The 13537-nt window shown below is 54.6% G+C and overlaps 1 protein-coding gene across 1 annotated transcript; it reads left to right on the forward strand.

Moving 5' to 3' along the window:
- Positions 1-2234: 2234 nt before the first annotated feature.
- Positions 2235-5442, forward strand: LOC128774597 (testis-specific Y-encoded protein 3-like). The gene is given in 8 exon segments (XM_053893664.1): positions 2235-2588; positions 2849-2903; positions 3169-3458; positions 4151-4228; positions 4373-4484; positions 4577-4722; positions 4820-4904; positions 5414-5442. Coding segments are annotated over 8 exon segments (1149 nt in total).
- Positions 5443-13537: the final 8095 nt, after the last annotated feature.

The raw sequence follows: 13537 nt of genomic DNA on the forward strand, positions 1-13537 counted from the left end.
GAGGGCCTAGTCTGGAGCCTCATGCCTCAAGTTCCCTTTCCTTGTGCTCTGTGTCCCTAGCCTGAGATTGGGCTAGGGCCCCAAACCGCATGAGTCATGGTCCGCAAAACACTGACATTCCTGACAATACCAGGCCTCCATTCTGCTGGAAGAGGGCGTTCAAGGGTCCAGGAATCACAGCAACACCCCTTCTCTCAGTCCCAGATACTGACGCTCATTCATAAATGAACACACACACACACACACACACACACACACACACGTACAAACACACTTCCTCCCTGTGGCTATCTCCAGTTGTGACTTACTCTCCTTCCTCTGCCTCCTTCGGTATCCCTCTGGTCTCTGTCTGTCTCTTTGTCTCTGTGATAGTTTTCTTTTCAGAACGCTTCCTCCCACCCCACCTCCGTCTCTCTTTCTCTTTCTCTGTCCAGTCCTTGTACCGTATGAGTTCATCTGGGCTCCCGTGTGCCGTGCATGTCCATATGGACATAGTAGGCTGCTGACGGCACAGGGCTTCAGGGGAACACGCAAAGAAACACACAAGTAACAGGGGTGAGAGCACATCCAGACCTCCCAAGCCGTGACTGCCTCCAGGCAGCCCACACAAGCTGGGTATACATGTGAACCGTGAAAGGTCAGTCCCTTGGCCCTTGCCCTGTAGGTTGCAGCCAGCTGGGAGGTACTGAAACCCAAGACACTCCCCAGGGTTGAGAGGGGCTGAGGTGAGCGCAGGGGTCGATAGGCTGGGAACCTAGTCGTGGCTGGTGTTTCTCCACCTGCCACATTCCAGTTTTGTCGGTACTGGAAGGTTGGTATCAGTTGTGGCTGTCTTTCCTTGGCATCTCAGTGCAAGCTTCCTTGACCCAATGGAGATACTGAATCTGCCCTAGTTTTCAGCCAGCTTTGGGCCCCAGCACAAATGCATGTGTTGTGTGAGGGGGGAAAGCAAGTGTGAGTCGTGGGAAGGAGCTAGCCTCGCGAGCGGGATGTGACAGAGGGCACGTGTGAGTGCAGAGGTCCACTAGAGTGTCTGTGAGTGTATCGTGGCTGGCGCCTTTGAGTACTTTTGCGTGAGACCCGGCGTTTGCGCTGGCAGCGTGTGCGTGTCTGTGTCCACGTGCCGCGTGGCCGTGCATCTTTGTGCCTGAGTGAGTGTGCGTAGGCCGTTGGGGAGCAAAGGAAAGAGACTGGGGGCTTTCCTGATTTGGTGCGTACCGGGGTGGTTCAAGTGCCAAAGTTCAGAGAGTGCCATCCCTTTGCTCCTGGGATCGCGCATGATAGGCAGCCTCCCCTAGGGTGGTGTCCTCTCCATGTCACACACCTCTTGTCACCGAGTGACAAGAGTTTTCCCTAGCGGGAACAGTGTTCCCTAGCGGGTGCACTGCTAGCCTGCTGTCATGACATACATGTCTTCTTGGAGTAGGGATGGACGTAGGGCGTATGCAAAGGAGGCAGACCAGATGCAAACCAGGGTGCAGACAGCGGGCGCACAGCTGAAATGCGTTTCACGGACAGCTACGCTGACCCGCTCAGGGGATTTGCCAGACTATGGGCACGATGACCAAAGATGGGGGTGTAAACGTGAAAAGCGTGGAGGTCCCCCTTTTCCCGTGTGTGTAGATAGCCTCGTGCCCAGGCCGTACGGGACGCCGAGGGGGGGGGGGGGGAATGTGAAAGTCCCCTTTTCATTGACAGAGGCCAAACAGGGCACGCAGAGGGCTAAGTTGGAGGCCCCTGGAGGCGCCGCACTACCGAAGCCCGGGGCTCGCTGTGTGCCGTTACACGCTCGCAGCAGATTCCCACCGCCCTGAAAGGTGGGGCCGCCGACGCCACGCCCACTGCCGTCCTCATGATTGGTCCTGGAGCCTGGCTGGGAGTCTGGGCGTGGTTTGCAACGCCCTCAGCTTCAGAGCCGCATGCGCACTTCTCTCACCACAAAGGCCTCTGCGGCAGCATCACCACAGCGACAGCCACCGCCGTGGCTTCCTGGGTACAGCGCCTGTGCGCATGCGCCCCCTGGGCCCTTGGTCCACGGCAGAAGGCGGGAGGGCGTTGTCAGCCATTGTCGTCAGGGCTCCACTGACTGGGTCTGGTGAGGGAGGCCCGTGCTTTCACCTCCTGCCGCTTCGTTTGAATCTGCCCCACCTGCGGTCCTGGGCCAGCTCCACATGGCGAAGGATGTAGTGTCTGGAAAATGTGGCAGTGCCCCGTAAACTGCGGTCGCGTTCGTCATGGAAGGCGGTAGTCAAGAGACCCGGGCTCGAGGGCATACAGTATTCCTGGACGCGACTGAGGCGCCACACGACGATGGTGTCGGGGCCAGAATGCCCCGAAGTGCACAAGAATATCCGGTCCGACGTGAGACAGAGGTGTCCGGCCGAAGGGAGGATTTGAAGCTGCTGGTGGACAACATAATATCGGTGGCGGAGCTGTTGGGCCTGGTGGAGGAGGGCGTTGAGGCGGCGGCCACAGAAATACACGTTCTTGCAGATGAGAAGGATGACCAGAGGAAGCATGAGGAAGACGAGGGACAGGCGGGGGAGCAGGATAATTATGTAGAGGAGGGACAGGAGGAGGAAGAGGAGGTGGAGGATAAGGACCAAGAAGAGGGGGAGGAGGAGGAGCGGGAGGAGGACGAGGAGGAATGGGAGGAGGAGGAGGAGGAATGGGAGGAGGACGACGACGAGGATGAGGATGAGGATGAGGAAGATGATTTTCAAGAGGAGGAGGAGTGGGAGGAGGATGACGATGACGATGAGGATGAGGATGTGGAAGATGATTTTCATGAGGAGGAGGAGGACGAGGAGGAGCAGGATCATAAGAGAAGTAGGAGGAGGAGAAGTAGGAGGAGGAACAGGAACAGAAGGATTAGGAGTAAGAGGAGAAGGAGGGGGAAGAAGGTCAAAAGCCGACGATCAGGGGGAGGAGGAGCAGGGGCAGGACCAGCAGCAGGAGGAGCAGGAGGCCTTACAAAAGGAGCAGAAAGAGAAGGGGGAGGATCAGGAGCAGAGAGATTAGGAGGAGGATGGGGAAGAGTTAAGGGAAGTTGCGGAGCAGGAAGCGGGGGAGCAGGGGCAACAGGATTTACAAGAAGAGCTGCAGGAGGAAGAGGCAAAGCTGGGAAAGGAGGAGAAGGAAGAGATGGAGCTGGGGCACGAAGAGCAGGAGCTGAGGAGCAGGAGAAGGAGGAACCAAAGTGGAAGGAGCAAGGTGGCTGGTGCCTGGGGAACGCACAGGAGCTGCACGTGAAGCAGGAGGAAGAGACGCAGATGAGTGCAAGCCTACATCCTTTCCTGTCCTTGCTCGAGGCTCTTCAGACGGAGGTGCAGCCCTTGAATACACATGCCAGCCGGGAGGACTCTCAACGCAAACCCAGCATATGGCAGAGGCGGCAGCGTCATCTGCAGCAGAGAAGTGCCCTTATCCAGGGCATCCGTGGTTTCTGGGCCAAGGCTGTATCCTTCCTGCTGCTGGTGGAGGGTCCACAGGGGGCTGGGCTTGCGCAAGAGGAAGGAAAGGGCGGTGACATTTAGAGAAACCCAGGACAGGGACTGGAGCTAAGCCGCGCTCCAGTGGCCGGGAACGTGCAAACGTGATCCCATCCGGTGGTCCTGGCTCTGCAATGAGTGTGGGAGGAGGGCAGTGCCGGGGTGGGGGAGGCATGTGTGCTTTACGTCGCACCTGGCACGGAAACAGCGCTGGGAGAGTGGGGAGTGGCGGTGGAGGTCCAGGCCAGGTCGGGGAAATGACCGAGGGCTTCTTCCCACACAAAGCCGCGTGGGGGCACGTTTCTGGGTCCCGCTAAGCATCTTGCTGCGGGGAAGGCGATGTGAATGCCCACTGGTCGGCGCGAGACCGGATGTGTGCTGTCTGGCTGTGTGGAAGTAAGCGTCCTCAGTGTCCTCACGAGCACACAAAGCTAGGCGTGGTTGCGGGCGTCTGGGCATGCACAGCCTCCTGTGCGTGTCTAGCAGAGCCCTGCGCGATCCGGAGACCCCGTGGGCCTGGACGCAGCCTGTGGGGAGGGCTTGAGACCCTGGGGGAGGACGCCAGTCCCGGGGGGAGGACGCCTGGATGCTGTCCACACTGGTTCTCTGGTTCGAGCTCTCTCACGCCCAGCACCTGAAGGCTCTTTGACCTGCGGCAGTTTGTGAACCACCCTCAGATGTCAGCCCTGATTAGTAAGCCCGATGAAAGCATGCTTCGCCACATGACCAATTTGAAGGTCGGCCTGGGAGTGGGAGGTGGTGTGGGTGGCTGGCTGTGTGGGGAGGGGAGGTGGTGGGGAGAAGTGATGTGTTCCTTCCTCAGGGGAGGGCGGGTCTCCTGGAACAAGATTTCACATTTCTGCCCCACTGTACCACGGCAGGTGGAGGAACACAAGTTTCCCAGGGAATGCCGGAAGATCCTGCTGTTTTTTGGCAAGAACTCCTACTTCCAGAATGAAGTCGTTACGAAGGAGTATGTCCTAGGCCTTGATGGTAAGTGTCCACTGACTGCATGGGCGGCAGTGGGTGCAGGGTTGAATGTGATTAGTTCTCTGGCGCCTTCTCACATACTCGTCTTCCTGCAGGGTATAGGGCGTCTCATTCCAGTCCCATCCAGTGGTACCCAAGGTACAGACAGGAGGCCTACAGACGCAGGCATGACAACAGCAGCCTCAACTTCTTCAACTGGTTCTCTGACCACAGCTTTGCCGGCTCTAGCAGGATTGCTGAGGTGGGGCCCTGTAACAAGGAAGAGAGGTGATTTTCATGGGTTCCCCCACTGCGTGGGATAGCTACCTGAGGCCTGGCTGGCCTGTCTCCCCTACCAGATAATCATAGAGGATCTTTGGCCCAACCCCCTGCCGTATTTCAAGATGAAGGAGGCCCCAGGAGACAGAACTGAGAGGGAAAGAGGTGAGCAGCCAAGGGTGTGGGCACGGAAATGTGTGTCATGGGGTCCAGGGCACAATTCTCTTCTGCATGGAGGCACCGAGACTCACAGCGGCACAGGAGGTGACCCCAGGTCAAAAGGGCATCAGCCTGAGACAGGGAGTCTTAAGAAGTAACGTGTCAAAGAGGCTTTGCCCCTTTGGGGAGCCTGAAGGTGGGAAGGGGGCTAGACAAAAAGAATGAGCAAAGCGGGACAACCAAAGCTGGCTCATCACATAGCACGGTGACAACTGTCATTCCCGGACCATGAACCCCACCCTCAGGCCTCCTACCACCATCCCACATGTTGTCTGGCTTCTGGATCCCCTTGTCAGCTTTGGCACAGCTTATCACACCCTCCCATCCTACTTTCCGTTTGGAAACATTCAAGCAACCTTACTCAGGGCCAAGATAAGACTCTCACCTGTCCTGTGTGTGTGTGTGTGTGTGTCTGTGTGTGTGTCTGTCTGTCTGTGTGTACCAATATATCCCAGGGATATGCACGATCTTGAGAAGAGTATGAAGGAGCGTCGCACTTCATCGACCCAGTGGAAACCCTTCCGATGCTCACCGATGGTCCACAAGATTCTCCTGGCCATGAAATAAGGACAAGGGTGGTGGTGACACGTGGCGCAGGGCGGGGGTCCAATACATTTGAAGAAATATAGAATGGGAGATAAACAGCATGAAGTGTTTGTGTGTGTCTTCCTCTCAGGTTCGCTCTGGGGCGTGTCCATGTATACATGCGGCTGTCCAGAGGTGTAAGTGTTCTGTGCCTGCACATTGGAGTTCCAAGGAAGGGCGGGACGTAGGACATTGTCCGTAGGGATGGGTCACACATTGGGATTGCATGTGAGGTCAGTAAGATTGAAGCAATGGGGACTTGAGTGAGGGAGGCCAGGGCACAAACCTGAGAGAAAGGCCAGTGCCCAGGTTCATAGCTTTCCTGTGAAAATGAGGAAATTCAAGGAAACGGAGAGGCCAGCACAGGCCAGGGATGTCCAATATTCAGGGTTTGGGCATGTCCATGATGGTGCCCCCAGAACCCCGCATGGGGACACCCTCAGTCATGTTGACTGAACCGCCACACAGGGAGGAATTCCCAGGGTTGATTACCCTCTGGTTTTCAGACGTCTACCAATGCAGACTGTCTTGTGGACAAGGTCAGGATCTCAGGACCAGCCACACATATTTGAGGGATTGTGAGCAGGTTGTAAGATTGGCGTCCAGGGGAAGGAACCGAGGGACCAGAGGCAGAGTGGGTGGGTAAGACCGATGAAGTTCTGCTTCAGGCAGAGTTGACAGGGACAACATACACACTGCAGAGAAAACAGCCCACTACAGTCTCACGCAACTCCAAAATCACAGCCAACTTTTCTGGTTCCACTTCCTGAAGCTGAGCCTCCCAAACACCGCTTCACTTATTCCCACACACACACACACACACACACACACACACACACACACACACACACACAAGACTCCTGAAGGAGTCCTAGTGCTGATGCCCTTGTGTGAACTTTGCTGTTTCTGAAAAGACCTCTGGTTACGAATGGGTGGCCCGGATTGCAAGCCAACAGAGGGGAGGGTCGCGGGGAGGTGGGGCTCTTCAAGGGCACGAACACGCCAACCTCTCCCGTGTGCCCTCTGCCCTCTCATCATCAGCCGTGATGAGTCGGGTGATGCTCTTCCTCTGTGTCCACAGGCTTAAGCCGTGTGTCCAACACGCCATGTGAGACTTGTGAGAAGACTCCCAAGTGCAAACACCAGCAGGCGCTCAGGGAGGTCGCCTCATCCCAGGCAGCCTGTGTTCCTTTGCCTGAGTGCCAGGACAAAGGCTGCCTCAGCCACATAGGGAACGATGGACTTGTGAGGCCTTAGCATTCTGTGCAGAGGTCCCCGGCAGGCCTGGAGCTTAGAAAGGACTGGGACGAGCCTCACCTGCGAAGACGTGAGTGCTGGGATACTCCTTACACAGCAGATGGCTGCTTGCCAGAGATGTCTGTGCTAAACAAAAGCTCCACCGTGCGAGCAGTGCAGTCGACAGAGTTCAGCCTTGTCCATCGCAGGCTCTTCTGTATCCCCATGTAACACGGCCCCCAGCACAGCGTGCCTGACACTGACATCCCGACACTAATATTCCTGTCTCCCAAGCTGCCCAAGCTCCCCAGGATCCCCACTGCACAGCTCTGCAGTACAAGAGCCTTCTCTGCAGTGGCTCTATTCCAGAGAAGGCGTGGGCAGTCCCAATGCATGGAGGCCTCTTGCCCCTATCATATGCAGACAACATGGTCAGCGGGGTGTCAGCACGCTGTGGAGTTGAGGATCTGTGCGACCAAGCCTTACCTCTTCCAGGGCAGTGGCTGTCGCACTCTCTAGAAGGGAAGGCAGGCCTTTCTCTCGCTGCTGTCTGCACACTGGCTGGAGAGGCACGTCTTCTCAGCTGCTTGATGGGTAAATGTCAGGGTACCCTGGAAAAGCTCCCAGTGCTGACCCGAGTCTTTGGGTGTGAACATCCAAAGAAAGTATGGCCAGTGATTGTGCAGTGGGAATACGGCTTCAGTGGTCATGAGGCTGGGCCCTTTGGGGCATCTTTCTGCACAAGCAGGCCGTTACTTGATAGGTCTTGCCGAGCAGGAACACTTTACGGGACAGGTGAACACAGGGTCCCCCACATGTTAATATCTCCAGCCAATACCTCCTTAGGGGCCAGGGTGACGTTTCCGCCCGGCCTGTCCCAAAGACAAGGTACGGACAAGGTGTGGGTGTGGAATGCACTCACGGCACCCAGAGCCAAACCCTCGAGTGTGGACACTTGAGGTCCGTGGGCAGAGGCCTCGGTGCTCTGTGTCTGAGGGATTACAGCCCTCATGCTGCACACCCGGCATCCCCGGGTGTCCTCCCGTATCCGCAGCTCTCCCCGGGGAGCCCTAGGGTCCAGGAGCTGCTAAACCCCCTGCACAACTGTATCTGCTGCCCAGCGGCCTCTTCCACCCCAACATCAGCGTGTGTGGGCTCCAGAGTGCTGTCCCTCGAGAGAGGACACCCTCAGCAATTCAGGAGCCTTCTGACTTCCAGGTCTCTGAACCACACGTGTCTCATTGGCCTGTCGGGATCGTCACGTTGTTCTCTGTTCACAGGAAATGTCTCGCATTGCCTGTGCTCCTCTGTCTCCCTGAGTGAGCCCTGGCGTGTTTGTGTCTTTTCCTGGCTTTGCCTGTGCCGACACCTCTCTGGTGATGCCTCCTTGCCTGGCCTAAGTGGGCACAGCTGTACCCGTGTAACCGCCTTCGTCTCTGCACACCTGTGTGTTGGGTCAGCTGTGGCTCTGGTGGCCTGTCTTGTCTTTGGTGTATGCTTCTGCGCTTGAGTGTGCTTCCCTCTGCATTCAACCCCTTTCTTCCACTGACAGATCCAGTTGCTGTCCTGCTGTCAGGTGGAGGGGCTTCTGCGTGTTCTGTTCTATGTTCCAGGAGCCAGAAATCCTTCCGTGCCTGTAGGACCTTCGTCAGAGGATTGGCCATGCACTCACTGCCAGCCAGGTAATGTCCCCAAATGCAGCTGGCTTGCTGTGAGCATTCCGTCACACCTCTATTTTCTGTCCTTCTGTTTTCAAACCCTTTGCGCCCGAGGGGCTCAAACGTCACTGGCCTGCACATTGCAGATGCAGGCGTAAATTGTGAAAAGCGGACCGGCAACGTTTTCCCACTTACTCTTTTGCCACGTGGCATGTTCCTGGCTGGGAGAGACTTCCCCCTGCCAGTGTGTGTCTCGTTTCCGTGTGCCTCCTGTGTGTTCTGGTCCCTAATTTGTCCATTACGTCCTACCTGGGAGTCTGATCCATGTTTGCAGGAACGAGGCTGACACCTTTGACTGCTGGGTTCTGAGCTCAGCTTAGTCCACCAGGACTAGTGCGTGCCTGAGGGACACAACGGGCAGTGACGGATGTGCCCGTATCCTTCACGTGCAAGCGTTCCGTCCAGCCACCTTCACCGGGACATTTCTCAGCGACCCCTCTTTGTGTGTGGTGAGAGCACTTGCCTCTGAGAAATCTGACGAGGCGGTGAAGCATTGCTTATGGCTGCCCTGTGCAAGTTAGATCTCCAGAACTCATGCACATGGCATGACTGCATCTTCACACCCGAGCCCCGACACCTCCTCATCGCACCCTCCCCTGATTAGCACCACTCTACTCTCTGGTGGACTGCATGCCTTTAACTCCTTTAGTCTCCTCAGGAATCCATCAGGCAGGGCTCACCACCACTGTGCTTCTGTCAGGGGCTGGCTTCTTTCAGTGAGCCCAGTGCTTTCTGCACTGATGCTCAATGCACCCGCAGAAGGGTGAGCCACACTAAGCCCGGCGGCAAACCCTTTGGCCCTACGTTTCCCACACGTGTGCCTGGTGGCAGAGGTGCACAAGGAGCCCGCCTGCATGCGTCTCCCAGGTCCTCCACAGGGTACAAAGTACCGCCTCAGGAGGCTGATCCGCATCACATGGGCATAGCTCTGCTTGCACGTGTTAGCCTTTCGTATCATACAGGCAGCCCAGACTTAGAAATCCTGCTACCTGCTTACAACTATCCAGCCCTCGTGCTTCTGCAGACGCTCTGTGTCTGTACAGACATTTGAGTCACGGTCTCGTGACCTTCCAATACAGCTTGATGGTCTGTCCTTAGCTTACAGCCTGGGATGCGGTTCTCACTCATTGTCCTCCCCTCGGGTGCGAGTTTCCTCCATCACTGTGGTGGAAGGTAACCTTTATCACCATACGTTGGCTTGAAATTACTGGGCGGATCACCTGTCTGCGTCCGGGGATCCGAAGGAGACCTTGGCTCTTTTGCTCACGGTCCACCCTTTCTCTGTGATGAGTCGCTTTGGATGAGAAGCTTGCCAGAGGCGAGGGGGCCTCAGAGTTGAGCACATTTCCTGGGCATCTGTGAGAACTTCGTTGGTTCCACTCGGAAAGCATTGACATTCATGGATGTGCAGCCTCTGCTTTTGCTTGAATTTGCCGAGCTTTGGGACGTGATTTCTTCCCGCATGTGCTGTGCCTAAATCTCTGCTGTGTCTTTCCGGCAGTCCCGTTTCCTGTCTCCTGCTGGTAAGTACAGGGCTTCCAGCAGCCCTGTGGGGAACGGGTCCTTGTTTTCTTCCCTGCGGTGCCCTCTTCTTCACCCCGAATGACCTCACTGCAGCTTCCTTCTAGTTCAGCGATCGTTTCAGACTGCCCTTAAGGTCCAGGTGGGAGCGGTGCCTTTTGTGCTGAGGGCTGACCACTGTAGAGCATTCGTCTCTGTGCAAATTGCACAGGTGAATTTCACCAGGTGAAAGTGCACACTGCAGTTGCCCTGTCTTCAGAGTCAGCCCACCTGTCTCCGCCTCGGCTGCCCCTGCTCTCCTTCCTCCTACCCTCTCCTTACCTCCCCCTCCCTTGTCTTCTTCCTGTCCCTCCCTCCCACTTTCCTTCCAGCTCTCTTTGTCTTCGTCTCCCTCCTCTCCATCACTAATGCCTCCCCCTGTCTCCGCCTGTCTTCCTTGTAATAGGTGCCCCTCTGTCTCTTCTTGTCTTGCTCCTCCTCCCTGTCTCTCCCGCCAATCTCCCCGGACTCTCCCTCTCCAGGCCGGTCTTCCCCTCCACTCGTCCTTCCTTCATCTGCTCTGCTAGCACGTGTCTCTCTCTCTCCCTCTATAGCTCTGTCTCTCTGTGTGTCTCTTTTTCACTGTCTCTCTCAGTGGACCTTCTGTGTCTGGGTGCATGCTTCTTCAGAATTCTTGTTGGTGCCTGGGAAATGGGAAGGGAACTCGTCTGCTTTCGTGTGTCCTAGTGAAAGCAGGCACAGGGCTTTCTCAGAGACAGACACAGACAAGTCTGCAATTCTCGGTGAAGGGCCCCTACGTGCCCTGCGTGGTTGGAGTCGTCCTCCTTTTAGTGGAAGGTTAGATTTCAGGACCGGAGCAAGCTGCTAAATCCTACTACCCCATCTCCCTGGCGCTCTGTACGGAGATCAGTAGGGCACCAGTGGCAGATGGTGCTCTGAGGGTTGTTCTTTGCTCTGCATTGCAGTGCAGTGAGGTCTACTGAGCTGTGTTCTTGCAAGGACATGGCGGTGGGGTGGGTCTAGGGTGGGTGTCACTGGTTCTGGGTGGGCACCCACCTTACCGCCGCCCTCAGCCTGACGGCCAAGGAGGAGATACCCTGCGGACGGCCATGTGGCCCCGGTAGGCGTGACACTAAGGACTTCTCCAGGCTTTGCCCCAGCTTCATGAAGAAGGGGCAAGGGACGGAGCAGGGAGTTGCTCACGGCGTGGACGATCCTGTGCTGAATGCTCTGGTGCCCGTAGTGAGGCCTCTGGGGAAAGGGTGTACAAGCGACCACAGACTGCGCGATACCGGGGACCTCGCAAGTGAGGCCTGGAAGGTGACAGCGCTGAAGAGGACATGCGGCAAACGGGGGCCACGCTGGCACCTTGGCACTCGCTCCAGAGCCTGGACCGGCCATTGGCGCGCGCTTGCTGGCAGCCAGCACCCTGTCTTGCTGTCTTGCAACTGATTGCTCCCCGAACCTGGCCAGCTGGCCTGACCTGCCCTGGAACCACTTCGCCCCCAGGCCGCATGCGCACACTCTTCACTGCCTCTGTCTCGGCCCCTCCTCCACAGCAGCCACAGCCAATGCGGAGTCCTCAAATCCCAGAGCCTGTGCGCCTGCGCTCAACTTTGGCGGGCTGCGGCGGGAGGCTTCAGGGAGCTAATGGTCTTGCGGCCAAGGCTCCCCCCACCTGCTGCCGTTTCCCCGTCTTTCCTTTGCAAGGATCCTAGCAGTTTCACTGGGCCCATCCGAAGACTCCCTCAATATCCTAATCTATGCCGCCGCATCTTTGCCAAGTCCCTTTGGACAATGAGGTCATTCATGAGTCCTGCTGAAGACATGGGCGTCCTTGAGCAGGCACTGTTCCTCCCACCACACTGCCCATTATTAACGAGTCAGATCCCCTAAACCTAGCATTACTCTTCTGAAATGCAAACATCATCTGCTTCTCTTTACACCACCAGGCTCAGGAGACAGGTGCGTGCATGCGGGCCCTCAGGTAAATGCAATTGTAAAAAACTCTTCTTTTGTCTCGAGGTTTCTCCCCGTATTCATAAAATACTGCCAAGTTATCAGTTTGCAAGTAAAGTAAAATCTCTGGCCCTCCACAGTTTCTAGTTACCATGATTTTTCAGATTTGGGTATCTGCCCGATATTTTCTAGAAAATGAATGAAATAAGCCCGTCAGGATAAACAACAGAATTTGTCGCAATGGGAAGACTTCAAACTGTCAAACGCAAATCAGAATTTTGGATAATTTCAGTCGGTCACCATGACTCCAGCAGCTTCCCAGTACATAATGGCTTTTCTGCTGAGAGGGATAATGATATCAGCAAGTATGATTGCCTAATATTGGATAACAACATTTGGAAGAAGAATGTACGTCAGTGACCACATGACAATGCATTACGAGATGACTGAAAGGTATAGGATCCATCTGAACCATGAAATACAGCATTGGGTTTTCACAGGACCCATTAAAATTTTTTGGTAGCACTGTAGACTCCAAACTGGAGTCCTTGGTGCTTTTTAAGGAGTTTTAAAAATAAAATTAAGTAATATTTAGATAACTTCTTAGGCCGAAGAAATTAAGAACTGCCGCCCTCAGGTGTAAATAAGGACACACACAAGAAGATGGCAGGAATAAAAACATAATCTAAGAAGAATTTGTACCTTACAAATGATCTGGCAAATCCAATTTTAGGGAAAATGCCCTGGCACTACGTGGGACAACAGGACCAACCACTTCCTTCTTGGTCAACTGTAACTTGTAAGTAAGTTATATTTATTTTTTAAGTGACTGGCATTACCAAGCCAGGATAATCCAAATAGGAGGTGAGGAAAAGTGAATCCTAAGCATTTCCCCTTGCTCTTCACTGCTCTGATTAAACCATCTGGAACAGTGGTATAATCCCTCATTCAATACTCAGAAATCCTTTCCAGGCAGGTATAATGAACAGTCTCGGTGATGAGCAATTTTAAGAAGTCTGTCCGTGTACAAGAACCAAAGATATGGACAAATAAAAATGCATTATCATTATGACCTATCACATTCTGAAGAGTAAGTTCTCCTGAAAGTGGTAATTGAGCTCTGGTAGGCAATAATACATGGACAAAATAACTTCGTAGGAGTTACTACAAATACTTCCTGCTGGCAGGCAAAGCATCTGGGAGAAGAAATATAAGTGCTAAATATAGGGATGAAGAAATCTAATTTTCTGCAGCACTGAAGAAGCCAAAATTGACCAAAATAGTTTGGCAAACGGTCTGTTATGAAAAGGGTCGTACAGAGTTTCTAGTTTTATAATCTCCATGCTAGTAGTATACATACTAGTAGATTCCTTATAGACGAATTCTAAAATGACAGTATATATTAGACTAAGTACTTTGCCTTTTAAAACAATCACAGAGGGTTATATATTTCAGATTTCATACCTGTGGCTGTTTTGTCTATAAAACTACGATGAGCTAAAAACCACTTCTAGCTCTAACTACATATAATTCAATGACTATTTGTACTCTGAGAGATAC

This window comes from Panthera pardus, unplaced genomic scaffold, assembly GCF_024362965.1.
Source record: "Panthera pardus isolate Hobbes unplaced genomic scaffold, ASM2436296v1 HiC_scaffold_335, whole genome shotgun sequence".
NCBI lineage: Eukaryota > Metazoa > Chordata > Mammalia > Carnivora > Felidae > Panthera > Panthera pardus.